This window comes from Phallusia mammillata, chromosome 3 (genome assembly GCF_965637545.1).
Source record: "Phallusia mammillata chromosome 3, kaPhaMamm4.hap1.1, whole genome shotgun sequence".
NCBI lineage: Eukaryota > Metazoa > Chordata > Ascidiacea > Phlebobranchia > Ascidiidae > Phallusia > Phallusia mammillata.
Genome location: NC_137254.1, coordinates 31828100 through 31847683, shown reverse-complemented (window position 1 = coordinate 31847683; position 19584 = coordinate 31828100). Strand labels below are relative to the sequence as shown.

Below are 19584 nucleotides of genomic sequence, written 5' to 3'. Positions count from 1 at the left end.
AAAAACACAGCCAACTGATTATATGTTAATGTTCTTGTTTTGCATCAAATTCTTCGCACAAAAAAAAAACAAGTGCTGATATTCGTTTCAGTATTGTTGCTTTAAAATGACGTTGCAGCTTTACAAGGTGATGCAATGAACCGTTTTCCACAAACCAACTGAGGATAAACACGAACATCTCTAACCATTAACCGAAATCTATTTTATGAACGCGTTTATTTATTAACTTAAGTCTAATTTTACAACGCGTTATTAATCGACACCAAGCGAACCGACAGTACCGGACTTTTATTATTTAACTGCGACACTCACGTACCTAGCACCTTTTTACTATTATTTCACGGTCAAACCGATGTAACTTAGTTTTTTGTTTGTAAAATACAACTGCATGACTTAACACAAGACCTGGGCAATTCCATTTGATCGAAAATCTCGGCTGGTCTCTCTTATATCGTCAATCACATATTTCCTATTTCCTCTACAAACAGCAAAAAAATATTGGAATTCGCCGAAATTGTGTTTTGATTGACATAAGTACGTGGAATAATAAATTTCATCAATTGATTTTTATCAAAAAATTGTGTTTTTGTCGTTTTGCAAACGTAAATGTCAATCACACATTTGCGGTTATAAATACATAGGAATCCACCAAAACAATGTAAATTCTGAGACAATAACTGACAGTGCAGAATTTATTGTGGAATCGGGTTTCTGGCGTTTCCCAAACGTTAATGTCAATCACACATTTCTTACTTCCCGTTGGCACAAACACGAGGGCTTAAGGAAATTCCATTTCACCGATGGCTTGCCGAGAAGCGAATGCATAAATAAATCTGCGTTACAAGAACAAGTAGAGTTATAAGTCATGACGGGTTTTGGGATCAAGTTGTGGCTGAAGTTTAAATAAAACAGACTTGATTCGGAACTGACTTCACACTCGGTCATATTTGTGTTGTATTTTGGTAAATTTGATTTTCAGGATTCTTCTTCGGGCGGCTTGTACTTTCGAATTCGGGTTCCCAATTTCGCACACGCCTACAATTCGAAATATTAACTGCAACGTATGTTTCAATATATCAACGTTATTGGGGCAAAATAACTGAAGATGTGAATTAATATTTTGCCACAACAATAAAGTTAATCTCCTGACGTTTAGTTATTTCAATTCCCGGACAAAAGTTTTGTAATTTGGTTTGACATTAAGTGTTCGTCTTTTTGTAACAAACTGCCAAACCCCACTTTTATCACCAAATAGTGACATTAGTCCAATCCCTTAAAAACATTTTCAACTCTTGACAAAGAATTGCAACAACTATAAAAATTTACAAACCTGAATCAAAAAATTAAAACGGGTAAATTTGTGATTTTTTCGAAGGAAGCTAAACAAGTGTTTTGTTACCAAAAGCGGCTTGCAGCAAACTTATACAGAAATAATAATATCATGTTTGGTGAGCTTGTAAGTTCTAAAATCGATCAAATTAATGTTTTCCTACTGACTATCGTTACTTTATTGTTACTTCACGATTATATGAGCAGTGCTGTAACACAGTGATTAGGGGATACATGCATGCCCATGGGCCGAGCCGAGCCAAAACCCGAGTACTCGGTACTTCCCGTTTGCACAAACACGAGGGCGTTGCTTTTGATGCTCGGTGCTCGGCCGTTGCACAAACTGACCCGAGTGTAAAATTTGCACATTCATGCCCTGCTAACAGACGAAACTGGTGTTGGAAAGGACATTTAGGAACAAAAATGACTGTTTTTATATGCGTTAGATGGTGTAAAAACGCGTATTTCTGGGGCCTGTACACCTTAATACACCGCTGGACAATAAAAATGGTAAAAAACCTCGCCCACCACAATAAAGTGGCTAATTAACTTTTTTGACATTTTTTTAAAATTGTACTCATTTCAAAAGTGTTTGTGATGTTGGCGTACAAACCGGGATAAGAAAATTTAACATAGGCCGCATATTGGAAAAGTTTGTGAACCACTGCTTTTTTTACCTAAGCGAGGTTTTGATTTTTTTCTTGCTTGCTGCTCTAAAGCAGATCTACGTCAACAAGCATTGTGACATCATTAGCGTGAATACGTCAGCAGACATGGTGACATCATTAGCGGGAATATGTCACTGTATTTGATCATGCGTGACAAGGCTTCCCATTTGAGCTTAAATGACAGGTTATTTCCTGCGCTCGACACCAGTAACACATTAGATGCAAGCAAGAAAAAACTGAATTACAGTGCACATTTGTTTACTAACTTATACCAAATACAGCAATTTTATCGCAGCAAAATCGAAGTTCTACCGCCCACCTGCGGATCGTAGAAAGAAAATATTATATGACGAAAATCAAAAATAAAAATATTCGTTTGATAACAGCTCTGGGTCTATAAATATTGTTTAAAAGGAAATGCCCAAATAATTAGATTATTTGCGTTGCAAAGACGGTCATGTTTTTGGTGTTTTTAATTTAATGCTCTTTTCTGTCAAAAATATTCCCCAGAAAAGCATCATAACATTATTGCCGTCAAACTTTTGGGTCGTTTTAGAAATATAAACGAAATTTGCCTGAATTTAAGTTGAAAATATTTAAAATACAAAAACATTTTGTGTTTTTTTTACAAATGGTTGAGTAAATTTCAGTTCAGAAGTTTTATTTTAATCTTTTGTCGTAAAAATGCGAAAATAATTGTCGCATAAAAATAATTATCGCAAAATCATAAAATTTCTAATTTAATTATCGCAAAAATAAAACAACGATTACTTTTTTCTGACGCAACAATTGATCAACGCCGTTCCGCTTCACTGACTCAGGTGAATTTCCCGGAGGAAGCGATTGTTCGGTCACGTGATTGATTGATTGAGTCCCGAAAACTCGACAGGCAGAAATACTGGGAACTCCAAAGCTGACTTGCAGGGGCGCCGAGGTTGATATAAAAGGCAAACAGCTGATTTGCGGCGTTAAAACCACGTTTTGCTGGAAGCGGATGGAGGAAGCCAAGCAACAGGTTCGTCGTTGTTGCTGGATTTTGTTGTTATCAAAACACGGTTTAAAGTTTAGGGACCAACCCAGAACCTTGGTTTACCATTTTTATTTACTTTACTTCACTTCACTTTTATTCTTTTTATTTCTATTGTATTTTTTTCGCCGCACTATACAATATAGAGGGTTTGGCCAGACTCTCTATATTGTTTTTGCGGATTTTACCAAACAAGGTTCTGGGTTTTGACGCGCTTAAACTATTTGTTTGTTTGTATCGCGATAAAATCAAAATATTTAGCAATAAATTGTATTTTGTTTTCACGCATGTGACGCAACCATTGATGATGTCATCTAATGGGAATTGCAACATGATCGAATGGAACCCAAGAACCAAAACGCCGTCACTATTCCATGACGTCACACGACGGAGCGCCAGTGATGACGTCATCCTCGGCGAATCAGTGCGACTTCGCGACCCGTATGACACTCGCCACGTTTGTTGCACGATGCGTGTATAAGCATTGTTGATTTGTCTGCAGCTGAGTGGAGACGACGGAACAAGAAAGCGACGATGATCGGATCCATGAAGCGGTTGGATTCCTGAAAATGACTCTGCAAACCAGCGACACAACAATACCATGAAAGGAACGAGGTAACTGTTCAAATGATAATGATTTATTTAAATAACGTTTTAGCAACTACGCAAAGTTATTGCACTTTATGTCACAGTCAAATATTTTGTTGATGTGTTTTTAACATTGTTGTTTTGTTTGCAGCTGAGTGGATACGACGGGATAAGAAGCGACGATGATCGGATTCATGGAGCGGTTGGATTCTTGAAATTAGGACTCGACAAACCAGCGACACAACATTAACATTAAAGGAACGAGGTAACTGTTTAAATGAATGTTTCATAACCTCACGCTTTATATCAATTTTAAAATGTTAATATTTCATGTTTGTAAATTCTTATACACAAAGGCATCTTGGTGGTACTAGCAGCAAATAGTCTTAGCAAACAACAACAAATAGTTTATTTCTTAACAGGAATCCAACCTCCTTTTCTGCGATCCCACCAAACTCCACCTCTCCATCGAACAATAGCTTTCCTACTGATAAGTTTTGGTACAAGTCTGTCGTGTGATTCACCCAGGCCGTCCAACCAAATCATAATAACTACATATTTAATTTTACTAACTCCGTCAATAGATTTGTAATCAATTAATAATTTATTTTCTTGCATTTCCCGTAACCGGGTTTTGCTTTTTTATATTTGGACGACAAAAATGCATGACAGACTCGCTATATGAATTTTGTAAGCTAGCTTAGTTTGAATAGATAGATATAAATATGTTTAGGCTAGCTGTGTTAGATGTCTCAAAACCTAATTGGGAAATTAAAGGGGGGACCACGATGGCGGTTTTACGCGGTTAGTTTACGAAACCTTGATATTAACGTCGAACAATAACTAATTTTTAATGCAACTTAAATCCCGCAATAATTCGATTCTGCTACTTGAAAATCAACTAAAATCAACCGCGCAATAATAAAGACCTGAATTATATTATTAAACTATAAATAAACTGCACTTTCATATTTCCGACGACCTGCCTAAAATGACGTAGATGATTATCTCACGTAGATGATTATTTAAGCTATTGCTGCCAGGCATAGTATCAAGTTTAAAGAGTTCTTCTTCTGGCTCTTCTGGTAGATGATTATTATTCACTTAACCATATAAACGGACCAATATTCTGTCATTAATTTTAATACGCTTGGTTAACCAACCTATTAATTAACCCAGTTATTTGCAACAACCGCGTAACGCGATCTTCCTAAAATGCACAATTTGTCATTTTAACTGTTTGTAGACACCCAATTTATCCAACATTAATTCACAACGCGTATGCAACATTCGCCCTAACGCGCATAATGTCTAAACGGTTATTTGCTAAAAACCTGTTAATTGTTTAGTTACTTTACTAAACCATCTCACCATCCTCACATAAATGAGTCGTTGAATATTTCCAAACATTTCATTAATTGCTAAAATCTCAATAAATCTGCGAAAATGTTTGTTTACTCGGAACCTTGTTTTGTTTTTTATTGTTGTTTTTTTATTTTATTTACTTTTATTTTGTTTTTTGTTTTTTTTATTTACTGTTATTTTCTCTTTATTTTGTTTTTGTTTTTATGTTATATTTTTATTTACATTTTTTTTATTCTTTTTATTTTATATTTTTTTCGCCGCATTATATAATATCGAGGGTGTGCACGGCCCTTTATATTATTTGTGCGGATTTTAAACAAGGTTCTAGATTTAAAAAATAGCTTCAAAATATAAATAATAAGCAAATTTTCGGTTTTGTTTATTCACGGCCCCCTTAACGCGATACGTCATAGTAGGGGAATTCGGATGTCCTATAACACGTTGCGTCATAATAGGGGAAACCCTATTATCGCTACCCCGCTCCTAACATGTTATGTCTTGGTAGGGGATTTCCCATAAGCGCCCTTAACACGTTACGTCATAGTAGGGGAATCCCATATGCGCCTATAACACGTTACGTAATATTTACTTGAGGTTTTGTAATCTACCCTATGGACTGCCATCGTTAATTTTAAGTATAATTGTTTGTTTGTAATATTAAGTATTTGTAATCGGAGTATATGGAATTAATTTTAATGGTTAAGCATATAGCCTGTTCTTTTGTAGCTGTATTAGTATATGTTATTTTTAAGTTTGTATACTACACCATATGTTTATTGCCTCAATTTTGGGCTGTAAGCCGTAGGCTACATTTTTTATAACTTTAAAATTTGTTAATGACATATTGTTTTATTTGTGATTTTTTAAATTGTTATTAACGTTAACGCTTTTATTGCCATGTTTTCAGCTTGCGTTTTTCGTGCGCCAGTCTGTTTTCCTCGTTTCGGTTGTAGTTCTGCACCGAACGAGGGTTTCTCTACTGCCTTAGACGAAACCCATTGCGTGGGTTGACACCTTGACGTGGTGCAATGGCTTTTAAACTAAGATCAACCCGCAGAACCTTTATGTTATTTTGCAAACTTGATTTAAAAATGTTTTTCTTGTTTCAGAAACAAATGGAGGACTTCCGTAAAAACAACCACGTATTTTGCTGAACGCTCAACACATGAGCGGAACGTAATTTTCGTCCTATTAGCGCCATGATTTTTGTAGTTTGTTGTTATTTGTATTTTGACATTTATTGTGAAATCTTTACAATAAAAAGTGCAATTCTCTTGATAAACATTTTGAAATAGCATTTTGATGTAAAATGCGTTCAGGGTAGAATTGATCAAAGTACTAGCTGCGTAACCAGAGTGAAACTGGCCAACAATCGCCATTGCGTTAAAAGTAAAAAAGATATGATACTGAAATTTTGACACGATATTCGACGTTTCTAAAGCTTTTCAGCGCACAAACTTTTGCAAAAAATATTAATACGCGTATTTTGAAATTATTCATTTCTTGTTGATGTTGTTACATTCCAAATGGGTCTTTAGATTTATTTCTCCACTTTGGCATGGAAAGGGTATTTTTTTAGGCAAGTTTTACTCGTTTACACAAATTCTATCTGTCTTTTATATAATTAGTGGCAGTAGAATATTGTTAAGTTGTAATGATTAACCAGCAAAGATTTTAGTTAACCACTGGAGTGTAATAATCAAGTGAAGAGCTTTTTAGGCTTTGTAACATATTAGTTCCGTCATAAAGTTTGGTTGTAAAGTTTTAGATGGAAAAGCGAGAACACAGATCTGATAGACATCGAAGTTCTGATAGAAGAGGTAAGTTTCACTCAAAATGTGCTGTATTAAAACTGACAGTTGTTTCAAAACATGATTGGTTTAGATACACAAGACACCAAGTTTCTAAACGCGCTTGTTTCCGCTTTTGTTTGTATTTTCACTGATGATGACAATTGTTTTTGTCGAAACGTCTGTTTAATAAAATGAGTTTTTTTCTACATCCTTGGCAATTTGGTTTTTATTAAATGACTGGTTTACTTTAAGTGAGGTTATCAAATTTTGTCTTTGATTAATTCTAAATTTTGTGCGTGCAATTTTCAGATAAATCTTCTCGAAGAAGAGAGCGTGCTCCTCCACCGAAAAGTTCTAATCTTCCAAAAACAATTGGTGTGGTCGTTGCCGTCACACTGATTGGTGGAGGAATTGGTGTATTTCTTTATTTTAGCTCATCAGCAAGTGGTAAGTTTGTGTTTTAAACTTGTGTCATTGTAGGTCCAGTTGGTCACTGTTATGTTTTTCTTGATTCAATTTTTCAATTCAATATTTTGTTCGTCTTGCTTTGAGATTTAAACAATTGCAATAACGATTATAATAAATAACGGCCCAAATAGGTGTAAAAAGTGACATGCTGTACTGTTCAAATGTTTTGGCAAACTGATGTGGCCTTCATATCACTGATGTTGGCATGAGCATTTGCTGAAACGTTTGAAAAATAAAGCATGTCTCTTTTTACGTCTATATAGGCCGTTATTTTTACCATTAAACTTATGAACAGATCCGTATGTAGTGTTCCACAGATTATGACGAAATCATAACAAAGTAATAACTGTGCGACGTCAGTGAAAGCTAAACATTGGCCATTGAGTCACTTGACCCTTAACACAAAGAACTTAACATTACAAAACATTTGCAACATTTCAATTTTCAGTTTTAACTTTTAGATGACGACCTTGAATTTGATTTTTGTATAAAGTATGACAACGGTGAAATAGGAAATTTGACAACGTTTGAGATCAGTATGTGCATGGGTAAGTATACATGGAATTTGTATTGATAGATTACAAGCAAATGCAAAAAACAGATGCTCTTTTCTGATTCCATTTAATACATTTGTTTCTCTATTTTGATTTGTAGTTATCAAAACCATCAAAACATTGGCCTCTGGGCATCCCTTGCTAAACCTCTGTGTGCAACTAATGTACGAACTTTAATAAACTGTTATTGAGTGTAATAATGTGTTAGAAAACAATTGTGGTAGAGAGAGACATTTAAACATGGGTACCACCTTGCAAAATGTGTGGGAATTTTGTATGTATTACTTTTAATGTAGAGAATCAAAATCCATGTTATACAACGCACAGGGTGGTTGAATTTTTTCTCGGAAAAAAACTGATGGAAACCTATAATAAACTGTTTTGGTTAAATCCTTTCCTGAATTAAAAATTAAAGAACATAAAAAGACACAGACCTTAAAAATATCTCAATTTTATTAGTTTTTCAACACCTAGTATACTGATATAAATGTTAACATGTTTATTTAATTAATATCTTTTTACATTCAGTAGTAAATCTTTCCATATTAATAAAATTTCCTTGCAAGTAAAGCAAAGGACTGTGTAGTCTTACACAGTGGTGGGATTCAGCCGATTCTATAGAACCGTCTCACAAAATTTTATGAGATCAGTGAACCGGTTAGCATTACTGGTTACTGTCAATGGACTTTTTGTAACAGAACCGGCTGAAAAATATGACGTTTGTGATAGAACCAGCTGACAAATATGACTTTTGTGATAAAACCGGCTGACAAACAATTTGAATCCTACCACTGGTTTTAGGGTTATTATTTCATAACTGATTTAGTGTTTTAACTTTAAAATCTCCACTTTCAGATCGCGATTGTAAATTCGATGTCGGACTTTGTTCTCAACCGTGTCCGTTTGGTTATCACACCGGAGACAGCGGGATTTGCCCACAAAGTTGTGAATGTGCACAGCGAGGACATTTCGAGGGGGATATTCAATTTGACGAGGAGATTGTTCCACAGCTTCTACAGGTTTTTGTTTTTTTTAATCTTTAATCTATTTAGCATTGATCTTAAACATGTTGAAAGAGGAAAATTGCAAATGTTTGTGTTTATTTTTTGCTGGACCGAATGGCTTGCATTTTTATATTTTGTAATTTAATTGCGACAATTAATTACGACCATGATCAATTCCACTTTTTAGCGTGAGTAAAATGTAGGTTAGTTTTCATCCGACCAAATAATTTGCATTTTTACTTCATATTTTGTGATTTTACATATTTATCGCAGATTGGGAAATTTTTATTTCCAGTTAGAAGCAGATGGCAATTTTTAAAAAATAATTCGCTAGAAAGCATCTTCAGTGTATATAAAGGGCAATAAAGGGAATAAAATTAGAAAAAAACAAACAATGGTTTATTGCTCTATGTAGACACTGAAGATGCTTTTTAGCGAAATTAATTTGTTTTTTATAACGCTGTCAACTGATTTGAACCTGGAAATAAACATTTCCCAACTTGTGACGAATATAATGAAAAATGGGAATCGTTGCAACAATGGTAGTAGAACTAACCCAGAATCAATTTTACCAGGATTTACTGTGATTTTACAATTATTCTTTCTTTAACTTGAACTCTGTAATGTGAGTAGCTCTAACCGTCAGTATTAGCATAAGTGCAATGTTTGTTCATAACAGCAATATGCACATTTCTGTTTGTTAAACTTGTATTATGTAAAACAATGCAAGAAAATTCAGTGTGAAAAACTACCAGATCTGTCGCTGTGTTTTATTTGTTTACCAAAACCAATGCATTTCGCTTTTATAAGCATCATCATTGTCTAAAAACAAGCGGGATAAAACCAAAAAAAGATTTACCACTGAAAACAATGCAGTAATTATTTTAACCACTGTGCCATCTAACACAGGGGTGTGCAGCCTTTGTTACTGTGGGGCCAAATACAATTAACGTGATTAGATCGCGGGGCCGCACCTGTGTATAACACAAGGTGATTTTACTTTGTTGCTTACCAAATATACTTAACTACAAGTATAATTCGCATTTGATTGTAGCCACATACTGCCAGGTTGCAGAAAAATAGCATTGGGCGCATTAATCAGCTCAAAAATATGTAATAGTTGGACTCGTTTGCCAGTACATTTGAAATCCAAGCGTCTCTGCGGGCCGCACAACTTTAATCAATGGGCCGCATGTGACCCGCGGGCCGCAGGTTGCCCACCCCTGATCTAACACTTGGCACTTTGATTTATTGCGACATAAAGTTATTATGTTCCGTAGGATTATGGGATTTTGGACTCGCCCGGTGAAGATGAATTCTCTTTGTTTTCAAGCAATGCACAAAAAGAAACAAATTTATGGACGAAAGGTTCAAATGGCCGAGTCACAATTCCATATGATTTTGGGAACATCAGTAAGTTTTGTCATCAAATTTTCACACAAAACATCAGTTTTTTCTCGTTATTTGTTTTTGCCTTGTCTGCTAAGTTGCCTCTACTTTGAATCCCAGGTAGACTAGAAAATATTGAAAAATGCTTTTTTGTACACATTTTTCGCCAAGTTGCTAAATTTAAATGTGTTTTTACACAATAACAATACTGAACCATGTGTGTTTGATGTAAATGATTTTAATTGCTGATAATCATATTCAACTTTTAATTGATGCCTTTAAAGTAGAAATCGTTTTTTGTGCTTTATTACATTGCATAACCAAAAACACAGACTGACAAAAGTCCACTTTAGTTGAATAAAAACTGTAATTTTTTTCTTCACAGCTCCAGAAATCCAGGCATTAGCGAAAGAAGCGTTTAAGGATTTTGCCTCGAAATCTTGTTTCGATTTTGTTCCGAACACAAAGAAAGTTAAAGACGCAATTGAATTCACAAACGACGGAGGTTGTGCGTGAGTAAAACTTGTTTTCAGTAAAATACCAGCTCACAATATAACATATTGCTGTTAGTTTAACAAATTTTGTCGTTCAACTGGTGTGAAGCTAAACAAAATACTAGTCATTCTTTCACGTCACTCAAGTGTATATAAACGGATGTAACTGATGTGGCCTTTATATCACTGATGATGGCATGAGCATTTGCCGAAACATTTGAAAAATAAAGCATGTCACTTATTATGTCTATTTGGGCCGTTATGTTGGTCATTGAATACTGGTTGTTATGAGTCCCCCTGAAGGGGATGTTTTGATTTTACTCAAATTGTTTTTGTTTGTTTTTCTTGTTTTTTCTTGTTTTTTTCTTCCCAAAGTTTGTCCGACTCGTTTTTCCATCAAATGTTTGATGGATTTGGCTGAAATTTATACAGATGGTAGATATAGTTATGTAGATGTGCATCCCACTTTGTTTTTGTTGATAACCCCAGTATTTACCCCGCTAGCCCCCTAAAATGGATATTTTCCCCCGAAGTTTGTCCGACTCGTTTTTCCATCAAATGTTTGATGGATTTGGCTGAAATTTAAACAGATGGTAGATATAGTTATGTAGATGTGCATCCCACTTTGTTTTTGTTGATAACCCCAGTATTTACCCCGCCCGCTCCCTAAAATAGGTGTTTTTACCCGAAGTTTGTCCGACTCGTTTTTCCATCAAATGTTTGATGGATTTGGCTCAAATTTACACAGATGGTAGATATAGTTATGTAGATGTGCATCCCACTTTGTTTTTGTTGATAACCCCAGTATTTACCCCGCTCGCCCCCTGAAATGGGTGAGTTTGTAAACAGTGTCAGAATGGCTGAAATTAGGATAGCTTGTAGAGTATGCCATTTATAGATGTCGATTGTTGTGTTCAACCCTCTAGTCCTAACATTTACCCCACAAGCCCCAAAAGTGTAAAACGTATTTGTATGTTACTGGGCACCACAAACGAAAGATTTATGTTGCTCAATAGTGTTACAAGGGCAAGCAGTTGTATGTTACTCGTTTGTGACTTTGTGGATTGCTTTGTGAACATTTTTGTACCATGGCAGTTAGGGGGTTGTCAACAACCCTATGACGTCAGAAACATTAACGGTTGTTGCTCAAAACACCTCTAGTGGTCGAAATTTTAAACATTGGCGGATTGGGCTGAAATTTTGCAGTACTATTGATTGATTCATTGAGGTTTCATATTTTTTTAGTTTGTGTGTCGGCCCCCATTAGCTAGCCCCCTAAAATGTTTTTTTTTCACTGTTTAAAAAACTTACCCTACTAGCCCCCTAAAATGGGTCAGTTTTTTAAACAGTGCCGGGATTGGATAAAATTTGGGTAGTATGTGGACTATGCTATTTGTACTAAGGTTATAAAAGAGAGTGGATGGTATGGGACCCAATACAAAATAAGCATAGGAAATATATCAATGTTTTAAAATAGGTTATAGTGTATATGCAAGGGCAATATGTGCTAAGCCACCCTTCTAGTTTTTCTTAATTTTGCTGACGTTTCGCCCACTAGAACGGTAGGGCTTCTTCAGAGCAATGAATGATATACTGCGAGCACAACAAGCGAAAATATCTGTGTTTGTATAAGTTTCTCTACATTTCCACAAAGTTGAGGTTTACAATGACTAAACAAAACAAAGAGTTTTCAGTTAAAGTTTAAATGCCAAGCTTTTCCTTTTTTGCTGTAATAAAATTTTAGCTTTAGATTTTCGTGGCTCCCCAAAAATGGTCACAAGTTTCTGCAGAGTTTGTTACTTTTAATTGCATTTTCCAACTTTTCCATGTGATAACAAATTATAAAAGTGTGTTTAAGTACTAAAACAGCGAAAGGAGTCACTGTTGTGTAACAGACATGTCTCACTTTGTTTTGTTGTGTTTTTACTTTTATTTCTTTTATTGATGTTTTATTTTGTGGTTTTTATGGGAACTAGAGATGCCATTAGGCGAAATATATCTATATATTCTGAGACAGGGGTCGGCAACCTTTTAGGCGAAGCGTGCCAATTTACTGCTATTTCCATGTGTTAATGACCTCGCATGTCAATAATAGTGGTTCGTGCCAGCAGAGATCAATAATAAAGAGAAAGCAGAGTGTTTTGTGCATGTAAAGGCTGATTTGGCATGATAAAAACTGAAAACAAGCAATGAAACAGGTTAAATTGTTACTTCAGTATAAACATGCAAATCGGTTGGCGTGCCATGAAAAACCACCTGGTGTGTAAAGGTTGGCATGTTTGCCAGGGGTTGCCGACCCCTGTTCCAAGATATTCATCATCTGATTTTGTTACTTGGAAACTACTTTCCATTCTTAGTTATTTAATTAAATAATTAAACGATAATCGTCGATGACCATGCTGCCTGTTTAAGGGTCAGATACTGTTCAGTTCAAATACCCTCAACAAAGTTTCAGTTCAAATACTCTCAGTTTAACATGATATAATTTATTGAATTTCAGGTCATTTATCGGGATGTACACATCTAGTGGCCCACAGCAGGTTTGGTTGAGCAAGGGATGCAGATCAAAAGGAGTCATCATTCATGAGCTTCTGCATCTCGCCGGATTCAAACACGAACACGCTCATGCCTTGAGGGATGATTATGTGACAGTTAATATGCAGAATATCAGAAAAGGTCGGTAAATATGATGTGTGTTGCTGGTGATGTTGGAAATAATAGGGTTCTGTGCATTTAGTTTAGATCAGTGGTTCCCAACCAGGGAGGAATTTTCAAAATTGAGGGAAGGAATTTACTTTAATTTTTCCATGTGGTTTGTAAATAGACACTTAAGCTCTGGGAATATAACCTGTGAAGTTGATAAAAGACTCAATTTTAAATCATCATTGTATGGTTTAGCGCAGGCTCTCAGGGCCGCATGCGGCACCCAACTACTTATTAGCTTTCAAGGAAATAATCTTTAGTGATTTTCTGAGGCCTCGTTTTTTTGCGGCTCCTTACACACTTAAAAAACTACTATTTGGCCCCGACAATAAACAAGTTTGAGAACCATTGGTTTAGCTTCCACTATGTACTACATTAAGTGGGAGTGAAATTGTTTTGAATGGTTAAGGGACGGATTTGTTAAGAAGGTGGGGAACCACTGGTTTAGATTGAAAGAAGCTTACAGCAAAACTAAATTTGAAGGTTGTGTACATGTTCATTAAAATATGTTTACTGCTATTTATGGGCTGAACATTTATAATTGTTCTGCCCCTTAGGTGACTTTTTACAACTATTTTTCAGTATAATTTGGTAAATTTGTAGGTTGTGCACATGTTGATTAAAATTTGTCTACCGCTTTTTATTGACAAAAACTTTTTGCCAGATGTTTGGCATTTGATTCCAAAGCTGTTACATCTGCAGGCTTTAGATTTATGACCTTTGTTCCAGTGCAGTTGTGTTGATTCTTTACCAAAGCAAAATTAACAAGTGTTGTTTGCCTCGTCAAAATATAATTTGCCTTAAGAATCTGAAAATAATTGCAACATTTGTTTACCGTAAATCCGCACAAACGCGCGTGTGGGGACCCATTCGTTTTTGCTTGCAACAACAATCAAATGTGTAGATCAAATGATGTGTATAGTAAATTGGTAAATAGCATATAGAATGTATAAAATGGAAGTATATTAGAAAGTCACCTTTCTAATTTATAATTGTTTCTGCTCCCTATGTGACTGTATACAAATACTTTTCCATCATTAATTTGGTATTGCAAAGTTGTATATCTCCATCATTAATTTGGTATTGCAAAGTTGTACATCTTGTGGCACAGTTTAAAAGTCGATTTATTTTCATAAATGCTTTCATTCAGTGATTTATTTAAATTCCTGGTTGGTAATTTATTTTATTATTTTATGCAAATAGAAACATAAACAAGTTATTAATAAACATAAATATTAAACATACACAAGTATTTCACATAAGCTAGTCACACAAGTCAACACAACAACCACTGAACTAAACATGCTGGGTGTGAGGTCAAACAAGTTGCCACATACACAAAATCACTCAAGCAATAAACACAACACCCAATAAATGAACTGTTGCTGCCAGACATAATGTATCAACAAAATTGTAGCTCTTCCAGCAGTCTATATTATAATATGCTGACGATGTTCCATACGAGACACCTTCGTCAGGGTAATAGCATAAATTTAAAACATAAAGTTGTTATAAAGCGAAAAGGCGATGAAACAACAAATTTAATTGGGAACAAAGTTAAAACAGGTCACATAAACCACCCTTTAATATATAAGATATCACTGCCAGGCAATCATTCGTTATCGCGTGGTGTTTTCGTTGCGTTGTGACGCGCTTGAGGTTTAATTCGTTTTCCTTAGTTTATTGTGCACTGTACTACGCGCATTTAGTGTTATTTACCCTGATGAAGGCGACCTGTATAGGACGTCGAAACGTCGGTATAAAAATACAATTGCCAGAAGAGCTCTATAAACTTGAAACCACCCTTTAAGTCTGAACACTCATGTTTTCAGTTTGTCAACTTGCCTTATATGCTGAACTTTTAAATTTTGTTGTGATTTGTGAAGGGAAAGAACACAACTTCAAGAAGATCGCTCTTGCATCGGCCAGAGACCTCGGAACTGAATACGACACCGGATCAGTGTTGCATTATGGGGGATATTCCTTCTGTAAGGATCGGCATTCACCAACAATCGTAGACAAAGTCACAAGTATGTTTCCCATTATATATTTGTGTGGAAAAGTTATATTTAACAATTATCAACTGTGTGAAGTAGTGATTCTCAGTTGCTTGCTGTGAGGCAAAATAGGGAAAATTTTCCAAGTTTGTTGATAAATAATAATGTTCAAGTCTTTCCTCATTTTAAAATCTTTTGGGCATTGATGATAAAAATGTCGACGCGTACATGAATGCAACGACATTATTTTGATCCTATTTGTTGCCACAATAGTGACAATAAACGTTTTCCATACAAGTGAAACAATTTTTTTAATGTTTTTTCATTGTTTTCGCCTAAGATTCATATTAAAATAGTGATACTAATTTGCTTGTGTGTCCCATTAGTTTGTTGTTGTGTAGCATGCTTTGAAACATTGATCACCGCTGCCATAAAGGCAACTTATATTCAAATTAATCTTAGAGGTTTGATTTGGCCATTGTATCAGATAATATAAAGTTTAAATATTTGATGTATTGGTTGTTTAATGTTGAGGGTGCCGTATTTTTCTGCTGTATTGTGGTTTGTTTCATTTTTTACTAAAACATCTAATTAAACCATGTCCGTGAACAAAACAAACAACTGTAAGAAGGGTACAATGTGGAAAAAAACAGTGCTAGTTACAGTGCTTAAAACAGTAGATCATTAACCCAGATTGGGGCATTTAATGGTCTTAATTTAACAAACTAAATATTTGTTAAAAATCAAAATAAGTACTGTACACTAAATTTTTAACCCACTTTTGTGCGGCACGCGACTCGTATTTTTTTAAAAACAGCCTGACGGAATGTATGTGTTAAATCAGATGTTTGTAGCAAAGAGTTTTTACATTAAACGTTGATAGTTATTAGTTTATTACTAAGAATAGGCATTGTTACGTACTAAGACAAAATCATTGTGTATTTAATTTGCTTACACTGCTATGTTATTGCATGACCATCGTTGTTACCTGCCTCGGCAATATACCACTACTTTTTGGCCCGCGCATGCAAAAAGGTTGCCCACCTTTGTTCTAATCTATACACACATTTCACTTGATTTCACACTATTTATTGGGATGGGTTTTGTTGCCGGCTGCAACATTGTTTTGGGTCCCCTTCCCTGAAGGGGACACATATTGATTTTACTCGATTTTTTTTTTTTTTTTTTTTTTTTTTTTTTTTTTTCTTCTGCCGAAAGTTTGTCCACCTCGTTTTGCCTTGAAATGTTTGATGGATTTGGATGAAATTTTCACAGATGGTAGTTATAGTTATGTAGATGTGCCATTTGTTTTGTTTGACTCGATAGCCCCAGTGTTTACCCCACTAGCCCCCTAAAATGGGTGATTTTTTAAACAATGTCCGATTTGGATGAAATTTGGACAGTTGTGCCATTTTAGGGCATCGTTTGTTGTGATTTACCCTGTAGCCCCAATATTTACTCCACTAGACCCCTAAACTGGGTGATTTTTTTAAACAATGTCCGATTTGGATGAAATTTGGACAGTTTGTTCATTGTGCCATTTTAGGGCGTCGATTGTTGTGTTTTACCATGTAGCCCAATATTTACTGCTTAAGCCACCTATGTTTCAAAAAACGTCCATTTTGGATGAATTTTTGAGTGTTTTATTTGGCATTTGTAGCTGTCGAATATTGTGTTTCACCCTGCAGCCCTATTATTTACCCTACCAACCCCCCAAAATGGGCGAATTAATCAACAATACATTTTGACAGTTTGTATAATATGCCATTTTGAGATGTCAGTGTTTTATGCTATTTATGCACACAATCTTATAACAATGTCTCAATTGCATGAGATTTGGACAGTTTGTACTTTACATAACTTCTTTTTTTAAGTAACACTACCAATCACTGTGTTTGACTTTATAGCAACGTTTCTTATGGTTGTCTGTTTACAACTTTGCGGTTTTGGGGACCCATGAGTTTCTGCCTGCAGAAAAAAATCAAGATTATATAAAATGTTGGCTAATATGGGACCCAATATAAATAAATATAGAGAATATATTACAGTTTGCAGAATAGGCTGTAGTGTATATGCTGTAGTAAAATGTGCTAAGCCACCCTTCTAGTTTTTTTCTGGTTTACTGAAGCAGTTAATGTTTATGCTTGTGTTTGTGATTAACAGTGGTTCTGTTTTATGTGATTAATCGAAAAAACTTTCCTACTAATTGTGGACTGCAATTTGTGATTTGCTATGCAATGTAACGTTATTATGGGTTGACTGCTGTTGTCTGTTTTTGTTTATTTCTAATTTAACTGTGTGTATGATCAGTGTTTCACCCACGAAATATTTACGTCTGACAAATTGTTTGCATTTATAACATCCAGTGCACAATGCTTAGTTGAAATTAGTGCAGTTACTGTAAAAAAAGTTTAATATTACACTTCCAATTTAAACTGCAGGCAGTGCACACTGTTTCCACCTATAAAGTATCATCGGTGCAGTTAGTGACAGGTTATCATTTATTGGCTCGATGCTTTACATGTATACTTCCCATTTAACTTATTGCTAATTTGTTAAACAAATGAACAAATGGTTATTAATGGTTTTCTGCAGAGAAACCGATTAAATCACAAAGAAAAGGCTTCTCAGAGTCAGATTTACAAGAACTAAACGCCCTGTACAAATGTAAAGGTAAAAATGTTGAAATAAATAAGTTTGTGGGTTGTTTAGCTCATCAATTCAGTATTTATTTGTAGGTACTTCTGGAGCGGGTTCAACTGGGGGGTCAACTGGGTCTGCGGGTTACACTGGGTCAACTGGATCTACGGGTTACACTGGGTCAACTGGATCTACGGGTTACACTGGGTCAACTGGATCTACGGGTTACACTGGGTCAACTGGATCTACGGGTTACACTGGGTCAACAAGCTATAAAGGGACAACAGGTTACACGGGGTCAACTAGTTATGGTTACAAAGGGACAACAGGTTATACAGGGTCAACTAGTACAGGTTACACAGGGTCAACAAGGTATAAAGGGACAACAGGTTACACCGGGTCAACTAGCTATGGGTATAAGGGGACAACAGGTTACACAGGGTCAACTAGTACAGGTTACAGAGGGTCAACCAGTGCAGGTTACACAGGGTCAACTAGTTATCGTTACAAAGGGACCACGGGTTACACAGGGTCAACCAGCACAGGTTACACAGGGTCAACCAGCACAGGTTACACAGGGTCAACCAGTACAGGTTACACAGGGTCAACAAGTACAGGTTACACAGGGTCAACCAGTACAGGTTACACAGGGTCAACCAGTTATAAAGGGACAACAGGTTACACTGGGTCATATAGGTATTCGTACAAGGGTTACAGTGGTTATGGTGTGACAACCAGGAGTTCGTGGGGAAATTGGGGTCACTGGAGTTCGTGTTGGAAAACATGTGGTTACGGTGGTTCAAGGAGACGTTACAGGCGCTGCAGTGGTTTTGTAAGTTGCAGATGTTACACAATTAACATAAGTTAAAGTTCTGCTTTTTTTCATTTGTTGCCCTGATTTTATCATTCCTTTATGCGACTAAAGTGTATATAAATGGGTGTAACTGATGTGGCCTTTCATATCACTGATGATGGCATGAGCATTTGCCGAAATGTTTAAACAATAAAGCATGTCGCTTTTTACGTCTATTTGGGCCGTTATTTTCACCATTGCCCTGATTAATTTGTATATTTTATTCAACACACCATGAGCAACATATCTACAAATGCTTAACATTTCATCACCTTAAACATTGTAAATCTGACTTAAACAGAGACAATCAATATAAAACTCATCTGAGTTGTCTACCTTAGAAAGTAAAGTAATTCCACAAGCCAACATAAGTACTGCTTTTCAGATTTGTTGATAAGAATTAGTTTGTTTTCAGGTTTTTATTTTATCAAATGTTGTCAGTGTTTTTTGGGATTTGTAGATAGTATAAATCTGCATCACACATTTGTATTTCAACACTACCAGTGCGCCCATAAGTTTTGTTTACAAAATACAGTTGATTAGAAATCAGATTGACTTCATAATATCCCTGTGCCCAAAAATCAGATTTGAATTCTAACTTTATCTGTAGATTGAACTTAACTATTTGCTGACCACTGTTTATATTCTAACTTACATGTTCACAGTCACATAATCTGTATGTGTCACCAGTGGTGGGATTCAGATTTTTTGT

General features: G+C 35.5%; 1 protein-coding gene and 1 long non-coding RNA gene across 2 annotated transcripts in view; both read left to right on the top strand.

The window, feature by feature from the left end:
• The first annotated feature begins 2945 nt into the window (after positions 1 to 2945).
• Positions 2946 to 4292, top strand: LOC145220335 (uncharacterized). The gene is made up of 4 exons (XR_013858110.1): positions 2946 to 3465; positions 3527 to 3639; positions 3764 to 3877; positions 4035 to 4292. It is a non-coding gene; the product is annotated as an uncharacterized LOC145220335 (long non-coding RNA).
• A 2321-nt stretch (positions 4293 to 6613) lies between these two features.
• LOC145217958 (uncharacterized) overlaps positions 6614 to 19584 on the top strand; it is a 22838-nt gene continuing 9867 nt past the window's right edge. Inside the window, exons 1-10 of the mRNA XM_080085341.1 lie at positions 6614 to 6797; positions 7080 to 7217; positions 7700 to 7786; positions 8648 to 8811; positions 10077 to 10209; positions 10571 to 10697; positions 13180 to 13355; positions 15269 to 15412; positions 17975 to 18052; positions 18118 to 18851. Coding sequence (XP_079941467.1) covers positions 6746 to 6797; positions 7080 to 7217; positions 7700 to 7786; positions 8648 to 8811; positions 10077 to 10209; positions 10571 to 10697; positions 13180 to 13355; positions 15269 to 15412; positions 17975 to 18052; positions 18118 to 18851 — 1833 coding nt within the window. The 5' untranslated portion in view covers positions 6614 to 6745. The remainder of the gene's footprint in view (positions 6798 to 7079; positions 7218 to 7699; positions 7787 to 8647; positions 8812 to 10076; positions 10210 to 10570; positions 10698 to 13179; positions 13356 to 15268; positions 15413 to 17974; positions 18053 to 18117; positions 18852 to 19584) is intronic.